General features: G+C 40.5%; 1 protein-coding gene across 1 annotated transcript in view; it reads right to left on the bottom strand.

Annotated features, from left to right (window-relative positions):
• The window catches only part of LOC120540050 (voltage-dependent P/Q-type calcium channel subunit alpha-1A-like), a 514,575-nt gene that overhangs the window by 58,335 nt on the left and 436,291 nt on the right, over positions 1-19,949 (bottom strand). Inside the window, exons 42-44 of the mRNA XM_039770511.1 lie at positions 4,685-4,790; positions 2,610-2,717; positions 2,251-2,351 (exon numbers count right to left, since the gene is read on the bottom strand). Of these exons, the coding sequence (XP_039626445.1) occupies positions 2,251-2,351; positions 2,610-2,717; positions 4,685-4,790 (315 nt within the window). The remainder of the gene's footprint in view (positions 1-2,250; positions 2,352-2,609; positions 2,718-4,684; positions 4,791-19,949) is intronic.

The following is a 19,949-nucleotide window of genomic DNA, read 5'->3' as shown; positions in this document are numbered from 1 at the left end:
ATATATATCTCTTACAGAGCAGATAGTCTCTTTGATGGTTTTATTTTAAGAGAATTCGTACAATAATGTACAGTTGTAGTAAATGAATTATGCATCACGCCTCTGAGTACAGATGGGCGAAGATTTTAATTAGGAAAAGACTATTTGACCTTTAACAGACAGACTATATATATATATATATATATTAGAAATTATAATATATATATATTATGAATAATGAACACATGCAGCCACTGTGGCCTTCAGGGCCGAGAATGTGGACTCCTGCCGTGAGTAATGATCACAGAAAGGGATACTTTTTAATAATAATTATTAGTTTTAGAAGCACGTGTTACCACTGACAAATAGGCATACTTTTCATTTGAGGTATCCATAGTAAAAATGTGTTTACATGGAATTTACTCCTTAACTATAGTGTGTTTTACTTTACTTTATTATGCATTGTTAATATGTATTTTTCTAGTAATTATGCTCTACTTTCATTGTACATGCTGTGTAAATGTAGAATTTTTAGCGTGTTTACGTACTAATACTTCTGTATATACATACTGTAAGAAGCTGCCATGCACGCCTACAACAGAGTTACACACTAAGCACTCCTTCGGCAAACTGTATGTGTGACTACATTGAACATTTTCCATTGTTAAAATATGCTTAATAAGTAACACTTCTGTATTTATATTTGTAACTACAAGGCAAACTGTGCATTGTTGTAAGGTAGTTACATAATAAATACGACAAAGTCACAGGTGTAACTCCAGTGAGACAATGTTAATATATAACAGTTACTCAATGTAAATTTGCACAGTATTTACCTAGTAATTACTCAGTAAGCCTTCCCTACCAACAGATGTAATATCAGTGTAAATTAGGCTTTGTTAAAGTGGACTTACATGGACTAACAAAATGGGTAGATGTTCACAATGGTTTGAAGATAAGCGTACTTAACTACACTCTGATTGCCCTTTTTTTCCAGAGTAAATCTTATGTACCACTGCCTAGTTACACTGTACATGTGTAGGCACTTATTAATTACTATGTAAGTACAGTGTAAATATGAATAGCTAATCTAAACTTCATCAAAATGGTGCCATGACTGGAGTGTCTGTGTGTTTAAGGGTGAGGTAGACTTAAAAATACGGTAGCTCTGAGCCCAGTGAACACTGCTTCTCTGTACTAAACGACGTCTTGTGCAAATTAACATGGAAATGGCGTACCAGCTCTACTCTACCCACTGAACAACATGGTCACTGTCAGTAACGTTCAAATTAATGATTGTTGCTGCAGATAATCTGAATTTCTAGCAGTCAATATTAATCAACAATACTTGCAGTAAGAAAAATGGTTTTTAAAACACATGTGATTTTTCTGTGTATTTTATTCAACAGGCTAATTGTATACTGTAAATATGACTAAATGACATACATGTGACTGAGTCATTTTACCTACTATTTAATGGGATTAATGGCTTAATCTATGATTTTGGCTAGAAGATGGTCTATTCTGACGCGGCGACCTAACTTCTCGTGATTTAAATTTTGCACTAGGACTAGCTTTAGGATTCCGAAAATTAAGTAAGGGAATTGTGACATTTGAGTTGCTGATTCGATTAAGGAAGAAATGGAGAATTTTCTGAAAGGCAGCGTGAGAAATGAGCTGCACCATAAACTAAAAAAACAGATCAATTAAAAAGGAGACAATAAAAGATTTCTTGTTTTAATCTGTCCATCTGCTACGCATGCAGTGCATTTTAACTAGCAAATGCAAAAAGCATTGAAGCTCGGTGTCCTAACATATCAGACGCAGTGATTGGGATAAACATAAATAACAAACACTTTCAAGAATAAAAAAAATAGTCTTAATTTGAAGAAAACTCAAGACCACACAGTTCGTTGAGCTTGCATGCTTGTGTGTTGGCTAGCAGCCTAATAGACCTGATGCACAATTAAACTTGCAAGTTTGCTTTATCTCGGATGGGGAAAATAAAAAGAGAAGAATTTTAGGTGAAGCGCTTGTACATTTCATATCCACATGCATTAACGGAGCCATAACAGCAGTCATTCCACATTGCAGTGTGTGTGTTTTTTGTTTTTTTTTCCTGTTCATCTCAATGTGGGTGTCAAACAAGGAGACACCAATTTGTGTTTCAAAGTGAGAAGTGGGGGGGTTTCGGCTGGCAGGGCGTCTTTGTTACAGCTCTGGCTGGAGAAGTTTTTGCTGAATGCGAGGTGCGTGTCGCTATGGCAGTACCTGCTCCTCTCGAAGAGCCTGGAGCTTTTTCGCTTTGCTCTGCCGGTAATATTCCATGATCATCATGGCAGCATAGATTTTTCCCACTGTCAGATCGGTGGCTGAAAAGACAAATAAAGGGAAAATGTGGAATCAGTTTGAATCCTAAATCTGTCTTGGCTTCAATGGGCACAGAATAAGAGCAAACCCTGTTTTTTTGAATATCATGTACTATCATGCATATACCCAGCCACACGTGGGCATAAAAACAAATCTGCTTTTGTACAAACTGTAGGATGGATCCTGTGTAACTAGAAGAAACAAACACAGACAAGGAGACAATGAAACATTTTGAAATGAAAAGGCGTCTTTGGACTCACATTTATGAGGAGTAACAAGCAGGTCCAGCGTTTTCTGGGACAGGTTTGGCCAGATTGCCATCATTTCTTTCCTCAGTTCAGAATCCATTTGGTGTTTGTCTGCTCCACCTGTTTATTTCATAAATAAAAGTGCTTGAATACTCACAAAAATGTGATTGCATTAGAGAAGGTTCAAACATGAAGTTGAAAAAGGCCTGGTTTAGAGGAAGAAATATCAAATTTGTAAAGTGATTTCTGAAAAGTTCCATAAATTTAAAAAAAAACTGACAATGGCCATAACTGTTCAGGGGCAACTGGGCGACAGACAACTCAGCGAAAGGACAACTCGTCGAAAAGACAACTCGGTGGCGTCCTTTACCAGGTAGGTTCATTGAGATTTTTTAATGATATTTAAACGACAACGTAGGGCGCCGGAAAATCCACAGAATCGCCTGCTTTATGAGAGTCCCAATACATTGAGAGTAAAGATATTCCTTAACCCGTACTCTCAGGTCACCTTTTGTATTCTAAATATCGTTATCATACGATTACAATCAATACAATTTATATAAAGGATTAGCAATTTTGGTTGCAGAAAATAAAGATACAGTTTGTTCCATCTGCAGAATAAAGTTTGTTCGTCAATTATATACATTTATTTTCCACATTTTAAATCACGTTGTCATTTAAATCTCTTTGAATCTAACTGGTAAAGGATGGCGCCGAGTTGTATTTCGCCAAGTTGTGTCTTCGCTGAATTGTCTTTCGGCGAGTTGTCTGTCGCCCAGTTGCCACCGAACCAGCAATAACGTTATCAACATAATGATAAAAATAATCACTGAAATTTATAGTCTCCAGCTAATTCTGTTTTTCTGTTCATAACAAATGTGTTCTGCGATTTTGCAGGTAAGGAAGACAGATGTTTTGAGGTAATTTAAAGTGGCGATATGTTTCCAGCTGATTCGCAGGTTGACAGTAATAACCTTTACACCTATAAACAGTGTCTTTTGGTCATATTTTCTATTGTATAAACATTGTGTATGAACAAATATATACAAAGTAGTCAGTCAGTCAGTGTCCAACCTGCTATATCCTAACTACAGGGTCTGCTGGAGCCAATCCCAGCCAGCACAGGGTGCAAGGCAGGAACAAACCCCGGGCAGGGTGCCAGCCCACCGCAGGGCGCACACACACACACACACCAAGCACACAATAGGGATAATTTAGAACCGCCAATGCACCTAACCTGCATGTCTTTGGACTGTGGGAGGAAACCCACGCAGACACGGGGAGAACATGCAAACTCCATGCAGGGAGGACCCGGGACGCGAACCCAGGTCTCCTAACTGCAAGGCAGCAGCGCTACCCACTGTGCCACTGTGCCGCCCGTTATACAAGTAGTGTCAACTCAAAAATCACCAAAATGGACCAAAATGATGTCCAGAAGTGTGCTCTAAACATTGATGAAACAGTTACAAGGAAGACTTTATTATTAGTCTAACACACGGTACATTCTAAGGAATATGCAGGAAGGGCTGCTTTCTTCATAACATTAGAGCATGTTTTGGACTATCATCAGTGAAACAAAGGACACGACATTGCAGCATGTAATATAGCTGGCTATGCCTGTTGTTAGGATCAATTTCAGCAGAACTCCAAAGAGCTCTGAACGTCTTCCCAGTTATGAATAGCAGTACTCAATCAGTGCTACTCATTAAGTATTTACAGAACATAAAGGCCAGTGGTGAACAAGTCTAGATGACTTTTTCAAGGGAAATTTATTTCCATCACCGTAAGTACAGCATTCAAGCTTGCAGGGTTCATTTTATTTTCCTTATATAAGACAGAACTTATAGAATGAGGTGTCCATAAAGGAATTTCACAAAATTCTTCTCCAGGATAACAATTTACCTCATCTCAGAATAGCTGGAAGAAAATTAAAGACTGACCAAGCATATATGATAGCACTTCTTGATTCCAAGGACAGGCCACAATTTACATCATCTTAGCAGAGGAGCCCACATAGCAGCAGAAGTGCGCTACACTAAAAATGAACCTGTACATTCAAGACCAGTTCAAGCTTTCCAGTTACATACCCTTGGCTATCTTAATGTCAAGTGCTGTCCTGATTAAGGCCATTAGTGTTGAGTTGAAATGGACCGTGTTGTCATCAGCAACTGGCAAATCCATTCGTAGCAGTCTCTGAAAGAGCCATTCAAAAAAGGTGAAATGTGGATCCTTCTTCAAAGCAGCAACTGAACTTAAGCAAGAGGGGGCAGTTTACTGGCTGGCTTATCCAGTTTTGTTTTTTTTTTTGTGTGTTTACTTGTCCTCTGCAAGAAAAGCTTATAAACTATGAAAGCTTTTATTGCGGATCAGTTTGTTGAAAATACAAAAAATATGCTGGATCAAAAAAGGATGATCACACAATTCAAAGGAAATCATCCTTGTTAGGGACAAAAATGGGTAGGGGCCTGTTCAACATTAGTGACGCAAATAAATCAAAATATGAAATTCGGATGTACAAGCAGTATTCCTATAAAATATTGAGATATTAGGTATTATGCTCACTGAAATTTACTAACTGTCAGGACACCCTTGAGATAAAATCCTATAGCCTTTTAAACTAGGAACATTTAAGGTGGCATTTCTGGCTAATAACTCATCATCTCCAGGATTCTCGGCCTTCTCTTGTATGTTAATGGCAATCACCTCACACTGCAGGTAAGCAGCATTTGGAAGATTCATACATATCATTAGTATTTATTACTTTATATTTATCCTTACTAACATTTCTGACTCATCATTTTGTCCTTAACTAGTAATTTAAGGTGGGATGGGATTGTAGACCTTGTAACTTTACCCAGCTGCCTTGTACCTTTACTCTCCCCATGAGTCAGGAATATTAAAATGTAATCCATTAATAAAGCTTTCATTCCTTTATTTACATATTAATTGTATACAAGAATGCTGTGGCAGACAGCCAGGGAAGGACCGGGCTAGGGGCAATATCTCCCCTGGGCGCAAGAGGGCAGCCCTCCTGAATTTCATCAGGGGCCACGGATGTGGAGCTGGGGAGCTCAACCCTGTGTAGACCCCTGGCCACCAACAGGGGGAGCCTGGACAGTCCTGGAGCCCTGAAGGTCAGCACTTCCGCCACACTAGGAAGTGCTGACAAACCAGGAACTGTGTATGCCCGGAGTGCTTCCGGGTTCAAGGGCAGTACTTCCGCCACACTAGGAAGAGCTGCCAGAAGACCATCACCGAGCTCCTGGAGCACATCCGGGGCGGGATAAAAGGGGCTGCCTCACTCCATTCGAGAGGCCGGAGTCGGGTGGAAAAGGACGGAGAAAGAGGGCGAGAGAGGAGTGGAGACGGCTGAAGGAATAAGGACTGAGTACGTTGTGGTTGTGCGTGCTATTGTGTGTTGTTGTGTCACAAAATAAACGGTGTGTGTATTTTGGGCATCGTGAGCCTCAGTGTCTGTCTGTGTCCGGGCTATCTTTCACAATGCACAGTAAATGTTTATTACCATCTTAAGTACTCCTCTCATAATGGATAATGAGGAACATAGACAGTGGTGGCCATTCAACAGGCAGACATTGGGCTTTACAGGCCAGTGGTTACAGATTCCCCACAATTGTTACACACAATGCAAAAAGATGCTCCATGTGTTATATGTAAAATAATGCTTCTCCGCTTTGTGGTGACTATTTTACAGGCACTGTGGTCTTCTACGGGCTAAAACAATGTGGTGTACATATCGCATAAAACCCCAAAAATAACAAATTCAGTTCAAACCCCAGTTATATAAATTAAAGAATGTTCTTCATCTTAATGATGGCACTTAAAATAATTATGGATTGGCGGTGTCTATAATAAGGGCACAATAGCCACACTGAGCTTTGGGCATCGGAATATAAAACACAATGCTTCTGGTTCTGTCTCAACATATGTATGTCAATTGTTTAGTTTGTTAGGGCAACAGAATTCTTACTCAAGTTTGACCAAAGTAAAACAACTAAACTCATAATACATGTAACAGCCTGGAAACATGCATTTCCCGACAAAATGGTGACGGTGAATAAAATTTGTTACTTAGCCATTTTTAAACACTGACTTGTCAGATATGGGCTGGAGTGGAGTTTGGTCTCATTTGTGTCACAGTCACAGTCGGATTAATCAGAGATGGTCGGGTACTGCAAAAGCAGTTATTTGTCTCCTTTAATGAAGACTACTAGAAGAACCACAAGATGTGGGAGAAATCACAGTACAGTGACTTTGTGAACCATTTATTCTGCCATCCTCCAAATATAACAATATGGAGAAAATTCCACTCTATATCTGGGTGTTCACTTTAGAAATGTGCTTCCTTGCTAGTCTGCTTTTATCTATTCATCACTGAACATGTTTCATCGGAGTTGTGGTTGCCCTTTTATTTAAAGCCTGTTTAATTCTATTTTAGCAGCATCATTGGTGAGGCAGGAACCAAACCTGCACAGGGCATCAGTACATGACAGGGCACACTCACAAATACACCTTAAATTCACTCACAAGAGGCATTTTTGGGATATGGGAGGAACAGAGAGAACATGCAAATGCCACACAGACTGTGACCACGCTAGGCCTGAACTCTGATTCCAGGAGCTTTGAGAACGCAGCCCTGAGCAGCACTGCGAAACCGCACCTGCCCATGTCAGGCTTTAACAAATCTAAAATTGAGTGAGAACAAGGTGGCTCTGACAGCAAACGCATTATGTTATAACATCGTGGACTATCTTACAGACAGACCTCCGTATGTGCGTCTCGGGAACTGCAGGTCTGACATTGTGGTCAGCAGCACAGGAGCGCCACAGGGGACTGGACTTTCTCCGGTCCTGTTCAGCCAACATACATCGGACTTCTAATACAACTCAGAGTCCTGCCACGTGCAAAAGTTCACTGACGACACTGCTATGGTGGGCTGCATCAGGAGTGGGCAGGAGGAGGAGTATAGGAAGCTAATCAAGGACTTTGTTAAATGGTGCGACTCAAACCACCTACACCTGAACACCAGCAAAACCAAGGAGCTGGTGGTGGATTTTAGGAGGACCAGACCCCTCATGGACCCCGTGATCATCAGAGGTGACTGTGCAGAGGGTGCAGACCTTTAAATACCTGGGAGTGCAGCTGGATGATAAATTGGACTGGACTGCCAACACTGATGATCTGTGTAAGAGAGGACAGAGCCGACTATACTTCATTAGAAGGCTGGCGTCCTTCAACATCTACAATAAGATGCTGCAGATGTTCTACCAGACGGTTGTGACGAGCACCATCTTCTACACGGTGGTGTGCTGGGAAGGCAGCATAAAGATGAAAGACACCTCACGCCTGGACAAACTGGTAAGGAAGGCAGGCTCTATTGTAGGAGTAAAGTTGGACAGTTTGACATCCGTGGCAGAGCGACGGGCGCTGAGCAGACTCCTGTCAATCATGGAGAATCCACTGCATCCACTGAACAGAATCATCTCCAGACAGAGGAGCAGCTTCAGTGACAGACTGCTGTCACCGTCCTACTAAACTGACAGACTGAGGAGACCCCACACTATGCGACTCGGGGGGTAAACGTTAACATTATACAAAGTTATTGTCTGTTATACCTTCATTGTTATCACTCTTTAATTTAATATTGTTATTATCAGTATGCTGCTGCTGGGGTATATGAATTTCCTCTTGGGATTAATAAAGTATCTATCTATCTATCTATCTATCTATCTATCTATCTATCTATCTATCTATCTATCTATCTATCTATCTATCTATCTATCTATCTATCTATCTATCATATAGTGCCTTTCACATTATCTCTCTATCTATCTATCTATCTATCTATCTATCACAGTATGACAGGATGTTACAGTTGAAAAAAGGCTTCATAAAAGTAGAAGCCACCTTCACAAAATATTCTATTTTTTATTTTTTGATTTATTTGCGTCAAGTAAAGGCCTGTTTATTAACACAGTTAGTCTGACAGACTCATTTTATACGCAGGAAGCTGTGATGTCCAATCTCTGTTTCACAGCTTTAGAGCAAATACATTTTGGAGGTCAAAAATGATGTTCTGCCCGGCAGACTTGTCTGATGTTTGGCCGGATAACCCCTCTTGCAAAGTTCACTATTGTCAAAAGAGAAAGAAAAGAGTAAACACAATGAGCAGTGATTCATTGTTCCATAGTACCGTCAGTTGTGTGACATTCAAGTACTAGGAAATGCAAACTTTATCATCACACTAAGGATGCATTATCTGTGCAAAAAAACCAAAAACAAAAACAGAAATAAAAAAGAAACAAAACTCATGTCAAACCATATTGAACGGCAAACAAGACGAGTTGGCAAGCCATGCAAGAAAGCATGCGTCATGCAGCACTGGAACTTTCCACAGGACAAGCAGTTGTGCAGTCGTACACAAAAGCGTCTACGGATAACACACTGAAATTCATTCATAGCTCTGCTTATCAAGTGCTATCCAGATTTTGGATCTCTCAATGCAATGGTGCATCCTACAGGGGATTAAGAGCAGCATTCACTAAGTGGTTTGATATAGGGAGATGGGCACAGGTGGTGCATTAGGCTACATTAGGCTGAAGGCTATGAGATGGTATTAAGGGTTTGTATCACTGTATCAAGAGAGGTGTTTCGTGTCATTAGCAGGTTCAGAAAACAGCAGAGAGAAGAGAAAGAGAGAAACTTGGGAGACACAAAAAAAGGACAAAAACAAAGAAAGAGAAGAGAGATCAATCTAAACTGAAAAGAGAGGAAGCTCTACCACCATGCCGCTGATCATGTCCAAACACAGCGTCCTGCCTGAAGACATTGCGTTCATGAAAAATAAAAGTGAGCATTGAGTATGTAAGCACTGCTTAGAAATAAACAGCACCTTAGGTCTTATTTTAAGCTTTTCAGGTTAAAAGGATCAAGTTGTGTACAATAGCAGACCATGCCATTGTTCAATTTTAAAAAGAAAGATCGATACTGAAGGTAACTGGTGTTGGAAAATCATTCAGAATTACAGAACCTCCATACCAAATACACTTGCTTTCCTGCTAGGGGGTAGGCAGGTACTGGTATACACAGCCTGTCCGTTTAAACTCGCATCCTAATCCATGTAGAGTTGGGACATTCACTTCTCAGAGGGTTGCAGTGTTGGCAGATTTTCATTCCAGCCCTACTGTTAACGTTAGGCTGCATTACATCCATCAAAGTGAGTATAAACTTATCGACAAAGCTCACATTTTGTAACAATGGATTCTGTTTTGGAGAAGAGATGTGCTGGGCAGCCTGGCTGCAGCTAACATGTGAGACTTTTTCAACATCTAATAGTGGCCATAATTGTCGTCAGACCCTAACCTCCACTACTACTCCATATTTGCATGATCCCCCCCCCACCCCACTTCTATTGCTCTTTTGGCTGTAGAGCACAGAGGGGGACTTCCCAAAGCAGACAAACATTTACTTTTTGGTTGTTACGGGGCAAGGTCTCAACCGAGGGTCATATTGGGGTTGGGACTTTTTGGTTACTATGAGCTTTGACGTATTCTTGGTTTGTGGCTAAGAATGCATCATTTGTGCTGGGCTAACTGAGACATATTATCTGTCAGTTTGTTCGCCCTTGCTAATCACGTTCTTTCAGCCTTCCAGTCTGCCAATAGGAATTTGCCAGGCTGATACGGTGGAGCATTTTAAAAAAACTGCTGAAAACTCATTACTTTAACACGGCTTTCTCATAACTTCATCTTAGTCTAATCCTGATGCTCTGTATATTCAATGAATTATCATTATTATTCATGGTATTCACATTCAAAATCCGTACTAACCCCTACTTTCTCTTCTGTTCTTTTTCCGGCTTTCGCCACCACCAGCTGATCAAAGCACCGTGGTGTCCCTACACTGATGGATTAAAGGCCTGAAGTCCACATAACCATCATCATCAAGTTCTTCCATGAGAACCCTGACTACCATGAGGACTGATTGAGTTCATTTATGTTAGGTGGAATGCCTAGAGGGGGCTGGCCGGGTGGTCTCGTGACCCCTGCAGATTTTGTTTTTTTCTCCAGTTGTCTGGGTTTTTTTTTCTGTTTTTTCTGTCCTCCCTGGCCAATCCTTCCCGCTATATCCTAAGTACAGGGTCATGGGGGTCTGCTGGATCCAATCATAGCCAACACAGGGCGCAAGGCAGGAAACAAATCCCGGGCAGGGTGCCAGCCCACTGCACAGAACTTACTTTTATTCTGTTAATTAGTGTTCTCTTATTTTAAATCTAATTGATTTTGTCTTTTTTCTCTTTTCTTCATCATGTAAAGCACTTTGAGCTCCATCATTTGTATGAAAATGTGCTCTAGAAATAAATGGTGTTGTGTTGTTGTTTAATGTCCAATCCATATCTCCTCAATCTCTTCTCAGGGTTTGTATGTTATTCACTTCCTTTGGAAAGGAATAAATAACAGTTTCACCAGCATGACTTGCTGTTCTGATCTTACATTGGTGATATCCTTTTCCAGCACTTTTACTACGGTCAATCTGTCAGTGCTCAGGACGTCTCCAAACTTTCTGAAGTGCACAGAACTGTTTCTTGCGGCATCTGCAGGTCAGCTCAAGAACTCTAAATTCTTTCCCACTTAACCCTGGGACTCCCATTTACTTCATCGACAAACATCTTTGGTCAGCTTTAGAGACGTACTTACATATGGCGTCAACTTTTAATATCAAGTCTTGGCTAGAAGTTAAAAAAGTTAAAATGTAGTAAAAAAAAAAAAAAAGTTAAAAAGTCCTACTGCTCAACTTTCTGCAAACGCTCCTTTAGTGTTGTGGCAGCTGCTTACACACTGCAATTCTTTTCTCTTTTTAGGGGGCTTCACCTTCAAATCGAGGCTGGAGACCCACCTGTTTTCTGTTGCTGCCGAAACTGCCATCCACTCATTCATCTTCTGAATCTGTTTCTTTATCGTAGTATCACAGATCTGATGATCAGTGAAAACTGTATTCTGATTTTTATGGCTATCCTATTATGGTTGGAAGGAAGCCAGTTTATAAAGAAAAGAGATATAAGCAAGTGCCGTGATACTGCAAGCTCCTAGTCCGCATCACACTAATCTGTATATTGTGGACCTGCTTTTTTTGTAAATTAAAATAAAAAGTAAGAGAATGGGCAAAATAGAGTTATGTTTATTAAAATCAAAAAGGCAGGAACTCTGATCTGTCTCTGACCTGTATGAAGACAGAGAAATATGGAAAAGTCTCATTAAGCTAGAATTTCAGTAAAGATTGACTTAGTTGGAATGAATGCCAGCTGACACTGCAGACCTTGAAGGACCCAAAATCTACAGTACATGGATCACTACAGGGAAACGAACCACAGTAATTGATTGTAAGGAGGGATCTGTTTTCTAGTGCAACATTAACATCCAGACACAATCAGAAAATAGGACATGTGGATACTCAGTTGATGGCCTGCTATTGCCCTTTATTAAGGCATAGACCGTACATAATTTATCCCAGAAGAAATCTGTAATGGACAACTGTGGGCCAGCCATACATAATTATATTTTGTTTTTATTTCTATTGTAAAATTTCCAGTTTGCCAAAGGTTTGGAAGGTATTTAAAAATGGTGGGTTTACACATAACATTGTCTAGAAGGGGACAGAACAAGCAGGGTGTAATTTAGGGAAGGACGGGAGTGGCCATTTCAGGAAAGAGGCTGATAGGAGTAGACATGGATATCAACAGCTGGAGATTAGCAGAGATAAAAACAAAGTGAATTATAACAGGGCCAGTAAATGCAGACTGAGACGATGTTCACGAGAGCTCTTCATTTCATGTTATTTTATATTTGATTTTTCAGCGTCAGAGAGGCTCTTCAATTTGCTGAAAAATGTTTTGTCAGTCAGGTCATGTTGCCGCACCCACCACACGATGAATCAGCTCTGGGTCCCAGTTGGCAACCCACCAGTCAGACACGCGGTCCAGTCCCACCCTCTGGAAAAGACCCTCTATCTGCCGCAGCCAGGTGTTACGCACCGCATGGCCGAATGTGCCGTAACTGACGCTCCCTCACAATGCAGGTCATGTGCCTCATTTGGGACTCCATGAGCAACACAAAGTCAAACCAGCGGTACCCAAGCACTATCCGAAGAGACACAGTACCAAAGGAGTCCAGTCTTCGTCTCAGGTCACTGGATAGCGTCCATGTCTCACAACCATATAGCAAGACAGGAAGCACCAGGGCTCTAAAGACTTGGACCTTCGTCCTTTTGCAGAGATATCAGGAGTGCCACACAACCCTTTTCAGCGACCACATGACCCTCCATACTCTCAAATCCATCTACTGACTTCACAGGAAGAGTCACCGGAGACATGAATGTCTCTGCCAAGGTAAGTAAACCTCTCGACGAGGTCGACACTCTCTCTGCAGACAGACACACTGCTGATGGCCGTGCCCAAGAACTCATTCAAGACCTGTCAGTACTACAAAGAAATAATTATAGTGTTAAATTAAAGACTTAAAGTTATATATGAAAGGAATGTAAATGGTTACTTTAATACTTTAAGTAACACTATTTAATTTTGTACTCTGGCACTTTTGCAGGAGCTTTACATTTTTGTGTATACTTAGTTGTATATCTTTAAGAAGCTGCACTGAAAATTAGTTAGCAATTCCATCACCTTTCATGACAGTTTATCCATTTATTGAACTATGATGGATTTTTTTCAGACATACAGAGAGCTCTTTAAGATTTTTCAAGGAAGGAGAAACTCTGCAGGCTGTGTAACTGTTGCACACACATAGAGAAGGGCTGGTGGGGTCCCTGTGGCTCATGGCCATAAGATTGGTATTCTATAGACTGTGTTTCAGCATTACTGGCATAAGTGAAACCAGCCTTAAATTTAAAAAATAAATCTTATTAAATAAAAATGTTATACTGTAGCCAATAAATCACTTAATAGTGTGTTATAAATTAGCAGGTTTGGAGAACACGTTTAAAAGCAAAAAACGACATTTCCAGGAACAAGGACACTATCACGGTAACACAGGAAAGGGTGAAGTCCTGTAAGCTGCACTGCCAGCAAGAAAAAGGTGCTGCCTGCTCCAGATGAGTATTAGGTGGGGAGACCGCGATTATCCTGAGATATTCCACGATAATAAGAGTGTGTCCAAAAAAGAAAAGCCAAAATGGAAGCACTTTCTTGTTGCAAGAGGCACACAATTTCAGAAAGGAATTTTTGGTGTCACATTTAAGGGGTTCAATTTCAACATTGATTTCTGGCTCCGGTGCTAGTTTTTTGTTTTGGATGCGGCTGCCTCAATGGCCTTTCTCAGTTCTCTGTTTGCACATCTTAATTGAAGTGTTCTCTGACTTCTCATACCATCCCCTTACTTTCTAACGCTACCCTTCTGATGGTACAGCAACTGGTCATATACCTATAGTTTTAAGAATAGCAACTGCTTTCTTTTTGTGTGTTAAATCCACCCATCCATTATCCAACCCGCTATATCCTAACTACAGGGTCACGGGGGTCTGCTAGAGCCAATCCCAGCCAAGGAAACAAACCCTGGGCAGGGCGCACACACTCACACACACACCAGGGACAATTTAGAATCGCCAGTCCACCTAACCTGCATGTCTTTGGATGGTGGGAGGAAACCCAGCAGACACGGGGAGAACATGCAAACTCCATGCAGGAAGGACCCGGGAAGTGGAGCTTGGTCCTCCCTGTCTGCCACCGTGCCGCCCTGTGTTAAAATCCATGAAGGATGAATAAAAGAATCAACCTTAAAGTACCACATTAATTTAGAGATTGGTGGATTTTGGTAACACTGACCAATTCAGATCTGCCAGTTTAACATATGGGAAGGGTTAACTGCTCACTGCACAGAACTGTTCAGTATGTAAATAGCAATGTACTGTGGGCTTCTCCATATGGAAACATTTTCATGATTGAAAAAATGTAAAAAGTTGTAAGAGGCAGTTAAACTGAGATCCCAGAGATCCCAGAAAACCTCAAATGAGATGATACCATGCGTAAGCTCACCCAGGAGCTCGACAAAGCATCAGTCTTATTATTTAAAAAAAAAAAGATTATGACTGGCTACTAGTTCATAATGATAAGCTGGAATTCAACATATGGAAGTTGCTGAGTTTGCCTGACCGAACTATAAGCCCAGGACTTAAGCGCTCAAATGAATGGTGTGAGTGGACGATCTGCTGTGGCTGTGCAGCAGCAACATTCACTAAAGAAAAAGATGACACTTAAAATTTTCTCCATTAAAGAACACATGAAGAAAAATGAATCTTCCATGAATCTGATTATGTTTTGTATGCTTTTGGCATATTTTTGAGATAACCTGCATGATCGGTTCAAGTTTTAGTATATAAAAAACAAAAGGGGGAGGGAGAGGGTAGGGGTTTAGCGGGGTTACGTGCATTAATTACAGAATCTCTGACTTTCCACAACTTCCTATCACAATATATTTTCACATTTTTTATTAATTATCTGCTGGGGATGTGGCCAGAAATAATCTCCTTTGTATTTATGATATGTAAATATTTTTTTCTAAAATTGTACATCAGCAAAAATATTAGTAAAAATAACTTAAGATTAATAACTACTATGAGCTACATTTGCTTTTGCTCATAACTACAAATCACTGACAAACTAGAAAATACTTACTAGAACATACCGGCTCATTTCACAACTGTCTCGCAAAATTTCCTTACATTAGTGCTTGTTCATGTTGTACTCTGACTCTTACATTTATGATATTATTATCAATCTATTTCCACCTACCTGTCACTTTTAATAGGATTAAAGTTCAAACCACTGATGAATCTGTCTGGCCTCTTCATAGAAATGAGTCAGCCAATGGTATCAAGTGGCCATTCCTGGCACAAGAAAGTGTTTCAGAATTAAACATCTTTATGCCAAAGGCAACTGACAAAAATCCAAATATATACTTTAACGACTTTGCACGACAGAGCCAACCAAGAATAACAGCATCAGGTTAAGAATTATGGTGTTTAGGTTCAACAGTGTTAAATGAGGTTTCCACACCTTTGGCCAAAAGTGCATCTGATTTGTACTGTATGTCAGCTTAATAGATGCTGTCTCAAAAATTAAATTATAAAATAAGATAATAATTATCAACAAGAGGAAATCATACATCTAACAACAGTTTCTTCTGAATTACATAACGTCTATTGAGTATACTAGGAAAAGGTAACTTCAATATCTGTGCGTAGGGCAGATGACATTTAAATTAGTGTGGTTTCACAGTATGAGAGGGCTGGGACTGAAGCAATCGATTTTGGTTACACCTTATTATAGAAATAGATCTGCTTTATTAAAATGCTGCACGTTTAAGACATGCTGTAGAGACTGTGTAATGAACAAAGAAGTGCAGTACTGGTGTATACTTAAGTCAGGTTGGGTAGCATGCACTGGTACAGTGCGTTTGCCATATCCACTACACGACAAAACAACTCGGGATCCCGGTTGGCAACCCCCCAGGCAGACACGCGGTCCAGTCCTACCTGCTGGAAATGACCCTCTGTCTGCCTCAGCCAGGTGTTACGTGGGCGACCCCTTGGCCTGGTCCAGCCACTTGGTCCCCAACAATCAGGATCTTACGAGCTGGATCACCTTTAGGGGAAACGCGCCACATGGCCGAATGTGCCGTAACTGACGCTCCCTCACAATGCAGGTCATGTGCCTCATTTGGGACTCCATGAGCAACACAAAGTCAAACCAACGGTGCCCAAGGATTTTCTGGAGAGACACAGTACCAAAGGAGTCCAGTCTTCGTCTCAGGTCACTGGATACCGTCCATGTCTCATAACCATAGAGCAAAACAGGAAGCACCAGAACTCTGAAGACTTGGACCTTCGTCCTTTTGTTGAGATATCGGAAGCGCCACACACCCCTTTCCAGTGACCTCATGACCCCCCATGCTCTCCCAATCCGTCTACTGACTTCATGCGAACAGTCACTAGAGTCATGAATGTCACTGCCGAGGTCAGTAAGCCTCTCAATGACGAGGTCGACACTCTCTCCGCAGATAGACACACTGCTGATGGCCGTGCCCAAGAGGTCAGTAAAGGCCTGGATGTTGGTTTTTAACCAGGACACTCGCAAGCCCAGACACTCAGACTCCTCGCTCAGACTCTCGAGCGTCCCGATCAGAGCCTCCATTGATTCTGCGAAGATCACAGCATCGTCAGCAAAATCAAGATCCATGAATCTCTCTTCACCAACAGATGCCACCCAGCCGCTGGACCCCACGACCCCCCCAACACCCAGTCCATACAAATACTGAACAGAGTAGGAGAAGAACACACCACTGACGAACCCCTGGTGTACACTGCATTCATAAATATACTAAACGTGATTGTTAACATACTACACATACTCCAAATAAAGATTAATATCCTATTGCTTTGATGCGCACACAGCAGTTAATCGCAGATACTGGCTCCTGTTTAATTCACTGAGGTTATTTTATTGTTGAATTTTAGACAGAGAAATAGGTTGGGTCAGCAATGGATATAAAGGTTTCGAGCATGACTGCTCTATTGGCTGCAGAGCTTTAAATATTTAATATATATATATATTTAAATATATATATATAGAGAGAGAGAGTAAAATATCAATTTGTAAGACAATTAATTAATAGCAATTTTATCATAAACTTTATTAGACTAAATAAGGTGATTCAATATTTATATCAAAGGGATTCCTCTCCTCCATTCTCTCATCACTTAAAAAATACAGCATGTGATTTCACCCGAATGCTTCCCCTGATACAGAAATGAACTGATGAAACTTGTGAAGGGGGATACATTCGCATGAGCAAGTAGTGAGTGAAGCTGGTGGTCTCCAGTCCTGCCAGTATTTAGCAAAAGACAGAATTGTATACATTCCTCACAGAGACGTTTGTTCAGTCAGGCTATGCAATATGAGTACCAGACACAGACTATAACCAGGGTGGGTCGGTGTATAGCCTTCATTCAGGGCTCAGTGAGGTTTGATAGTTTTCATTCCATTTGTCAGCTCTCAACTGCCGCTTACCTGATGTAAGCTTGTGGTAACTTGACGATCATGGATCATTTCATATTACTTATTTAATGTAACTGACAAATAAACCTGCATACTCTTATTATTTAGCCGAGACAATACTAAATCATTTGTCAATCAAGCAGTGTGTTACAGTTGTAATGTTTCCAAGTAAATAAAAATAATTGAGAGTTTAAAGGTGGAATGAAAACCAAAAGACACTGCTGTCCTTGAGGACTGGATTTGCTCACCTAGGTACATTTTCATTCCTATGATTAAAGAAATCGTCATATTAAATGTCCATATTCTGTAAGTATTCTTTCTCTTTATTTTTATACTTCAAAGAAGAGTTCTACTTCTAGTTACGAATGAAGCAGTGAGAATTTGAGAGACTTCACAATTCTTTGACAAAAAATTCTCTCCTCTGTGTTCATGAGAAAATTGCTAAGACTTTTAAAATAGCAATATAACTTTAGACTTTTCATCTTGCCCAGCCAAAACTGCAGGTGGACTGAAAACTAGGGAAAAAAAAAAAAAATTCAAGTTGGGCAACTAGAGGTTCTGCTCCTTGTTGCAAGATTAGAATTGAGATTAGCAAAGCTGGCATTCATCAGGGAGTCCATGTTCTCAATAGATCTAAATGGCAGAGCTTAAAGAAGTCAAACATTTTGTTAGCTGCTTTAGCATTTATAAATAGAGCTCTATGTCAGATAAATGGGGAGGGTTACGTCAGGAAGGGCATCCGGTGTAAAATTGTGCCAAATCAATATGTGGATAACAATTTTGGATTTTTCCCTAATCCCTAATGGGAGCCGCCAAAAGAAGAAGAAGAATGGTTTTGCTTATTTTTAAAGTTTATAGGCTACAAAGAAACAAAGTACAAATGTGAAATGACAAAAGGGTGCAGAAAAGGTAAAAAAAACAGTCTTTATATTCCAGAAATCTCCTGCCAGCTATAAGGAAATACAGGGAGGCCCAGATCTAAGTATGCAGATCCAGATCGTCTGGATGACTTTGATTTATGGCGGAACGATTCCAGTTCGGCGCAAAGACGATTCTTCATGTCGTCAGTTCACACACTTCTTGATGGTCGGGGATTTTTTGGGTGATTTTCTATGTAATAAACTTAATAAGATATAGCAAAATAAAAATTGCATAATTAGATCTGGACCACCCTATAATCTTAGAGTTGCACTTAGTTAATATCGTCTCAACTAGCTCCTAGTTGATTCCAGCACATCGGGGATTTACTGATGCACTTCTTTAAGTCAGTAGTTTTATATTACTTTGGCTCATGGAGGTGTTTAGGCCTCATTCAGAAAAGTTAAACTGCAGTGGCATAACTTTCTGTATCCAGAGGCCTTTTTACTCTATGAAGGGAAATAATGCTGCACCTTCACTAACAATAGCACACCAGGATTACATAGCAATTGAACTATAAATTGGTTCATCAACAAAAAAGCTGTCAAATACCAGAAACGGATCTATATTAACCAGCTGAAACAGCCGAATGATCTGGTGCATTAGGAGTGTTCTGTATATTCAGTGCAGGCTATGCTACCGCACACATATAGATTTCTACTGTTTAAATAGGCCCCTACTACCAATCCCACATGCAGCAGTCTTCCTTTGACACAAACTACAGTAAATCCCATGACTTGACCATGGCTTGGATCAATACCTCCAGCAGAAAAGAGATGCTAGCCACCCAATGCCATGATCGCCAACTGCCATTAGCTTGTGTCAGGACTGACAACAAGGGCAGGGAGAGCCCAACTGTACTGTGTGTCTTTGCACTGCTTAAACCCCATCGTGGTTGTGTTTGTTACTGGCTTGTCTTTCAAGACCAACGTTGCATCCTATAAACTACTACAAGAAATGCATGGCCTTCAACTGCATGTTAACCTCATGATAGTGTTACATGAAAGCAGAAATGAAGAGGGGCCTGTACCTGAGCAAAGCAATCCTGGCTGCCATAGCCCATTTCAGAAAAAAAGACTCAAAAGAAACATTCATTATAGCCGAACCGACTCCCAACCAGATGAAGATGGTGCACCTTTACTCATTGGTTTGGTTTCTTTTTTACTTTCCTTATGGTCACAGCTTCTTTCTTCAGCTCTCCTTACAAAAAAGAGCAGTTTTATCCTTTGAAAAAAGATTATTGTTTAATGTTGATAATCCATACGTTGACAAAGTAATGGTGAAGAACAAGATGTCTCTGATTATCAGTTTAACACGTGGCGTCCCAGTCCCTGTCATATTGCAAGGGGCCA

This window comes from Polypterus senegalus, chromosome 12 (genome assembly GCF_016835505.1).
Source record: "Polypterus senegalus isolate Bchr_013 chromosome 12, ASM1683550v1, whole genome shotgun sequence".
Classification (NCBI taxonomy): Eukaryota; Metazoa; Chordata; class Cladistia; order Polypteriformes; family Polypteridae; genus Polypterus; species Polypterus senegalus.
Note: the sequence above shows the minus strand (reverse complement) of the source record. Positions and strands in the feature narration are given on the sequence as shown.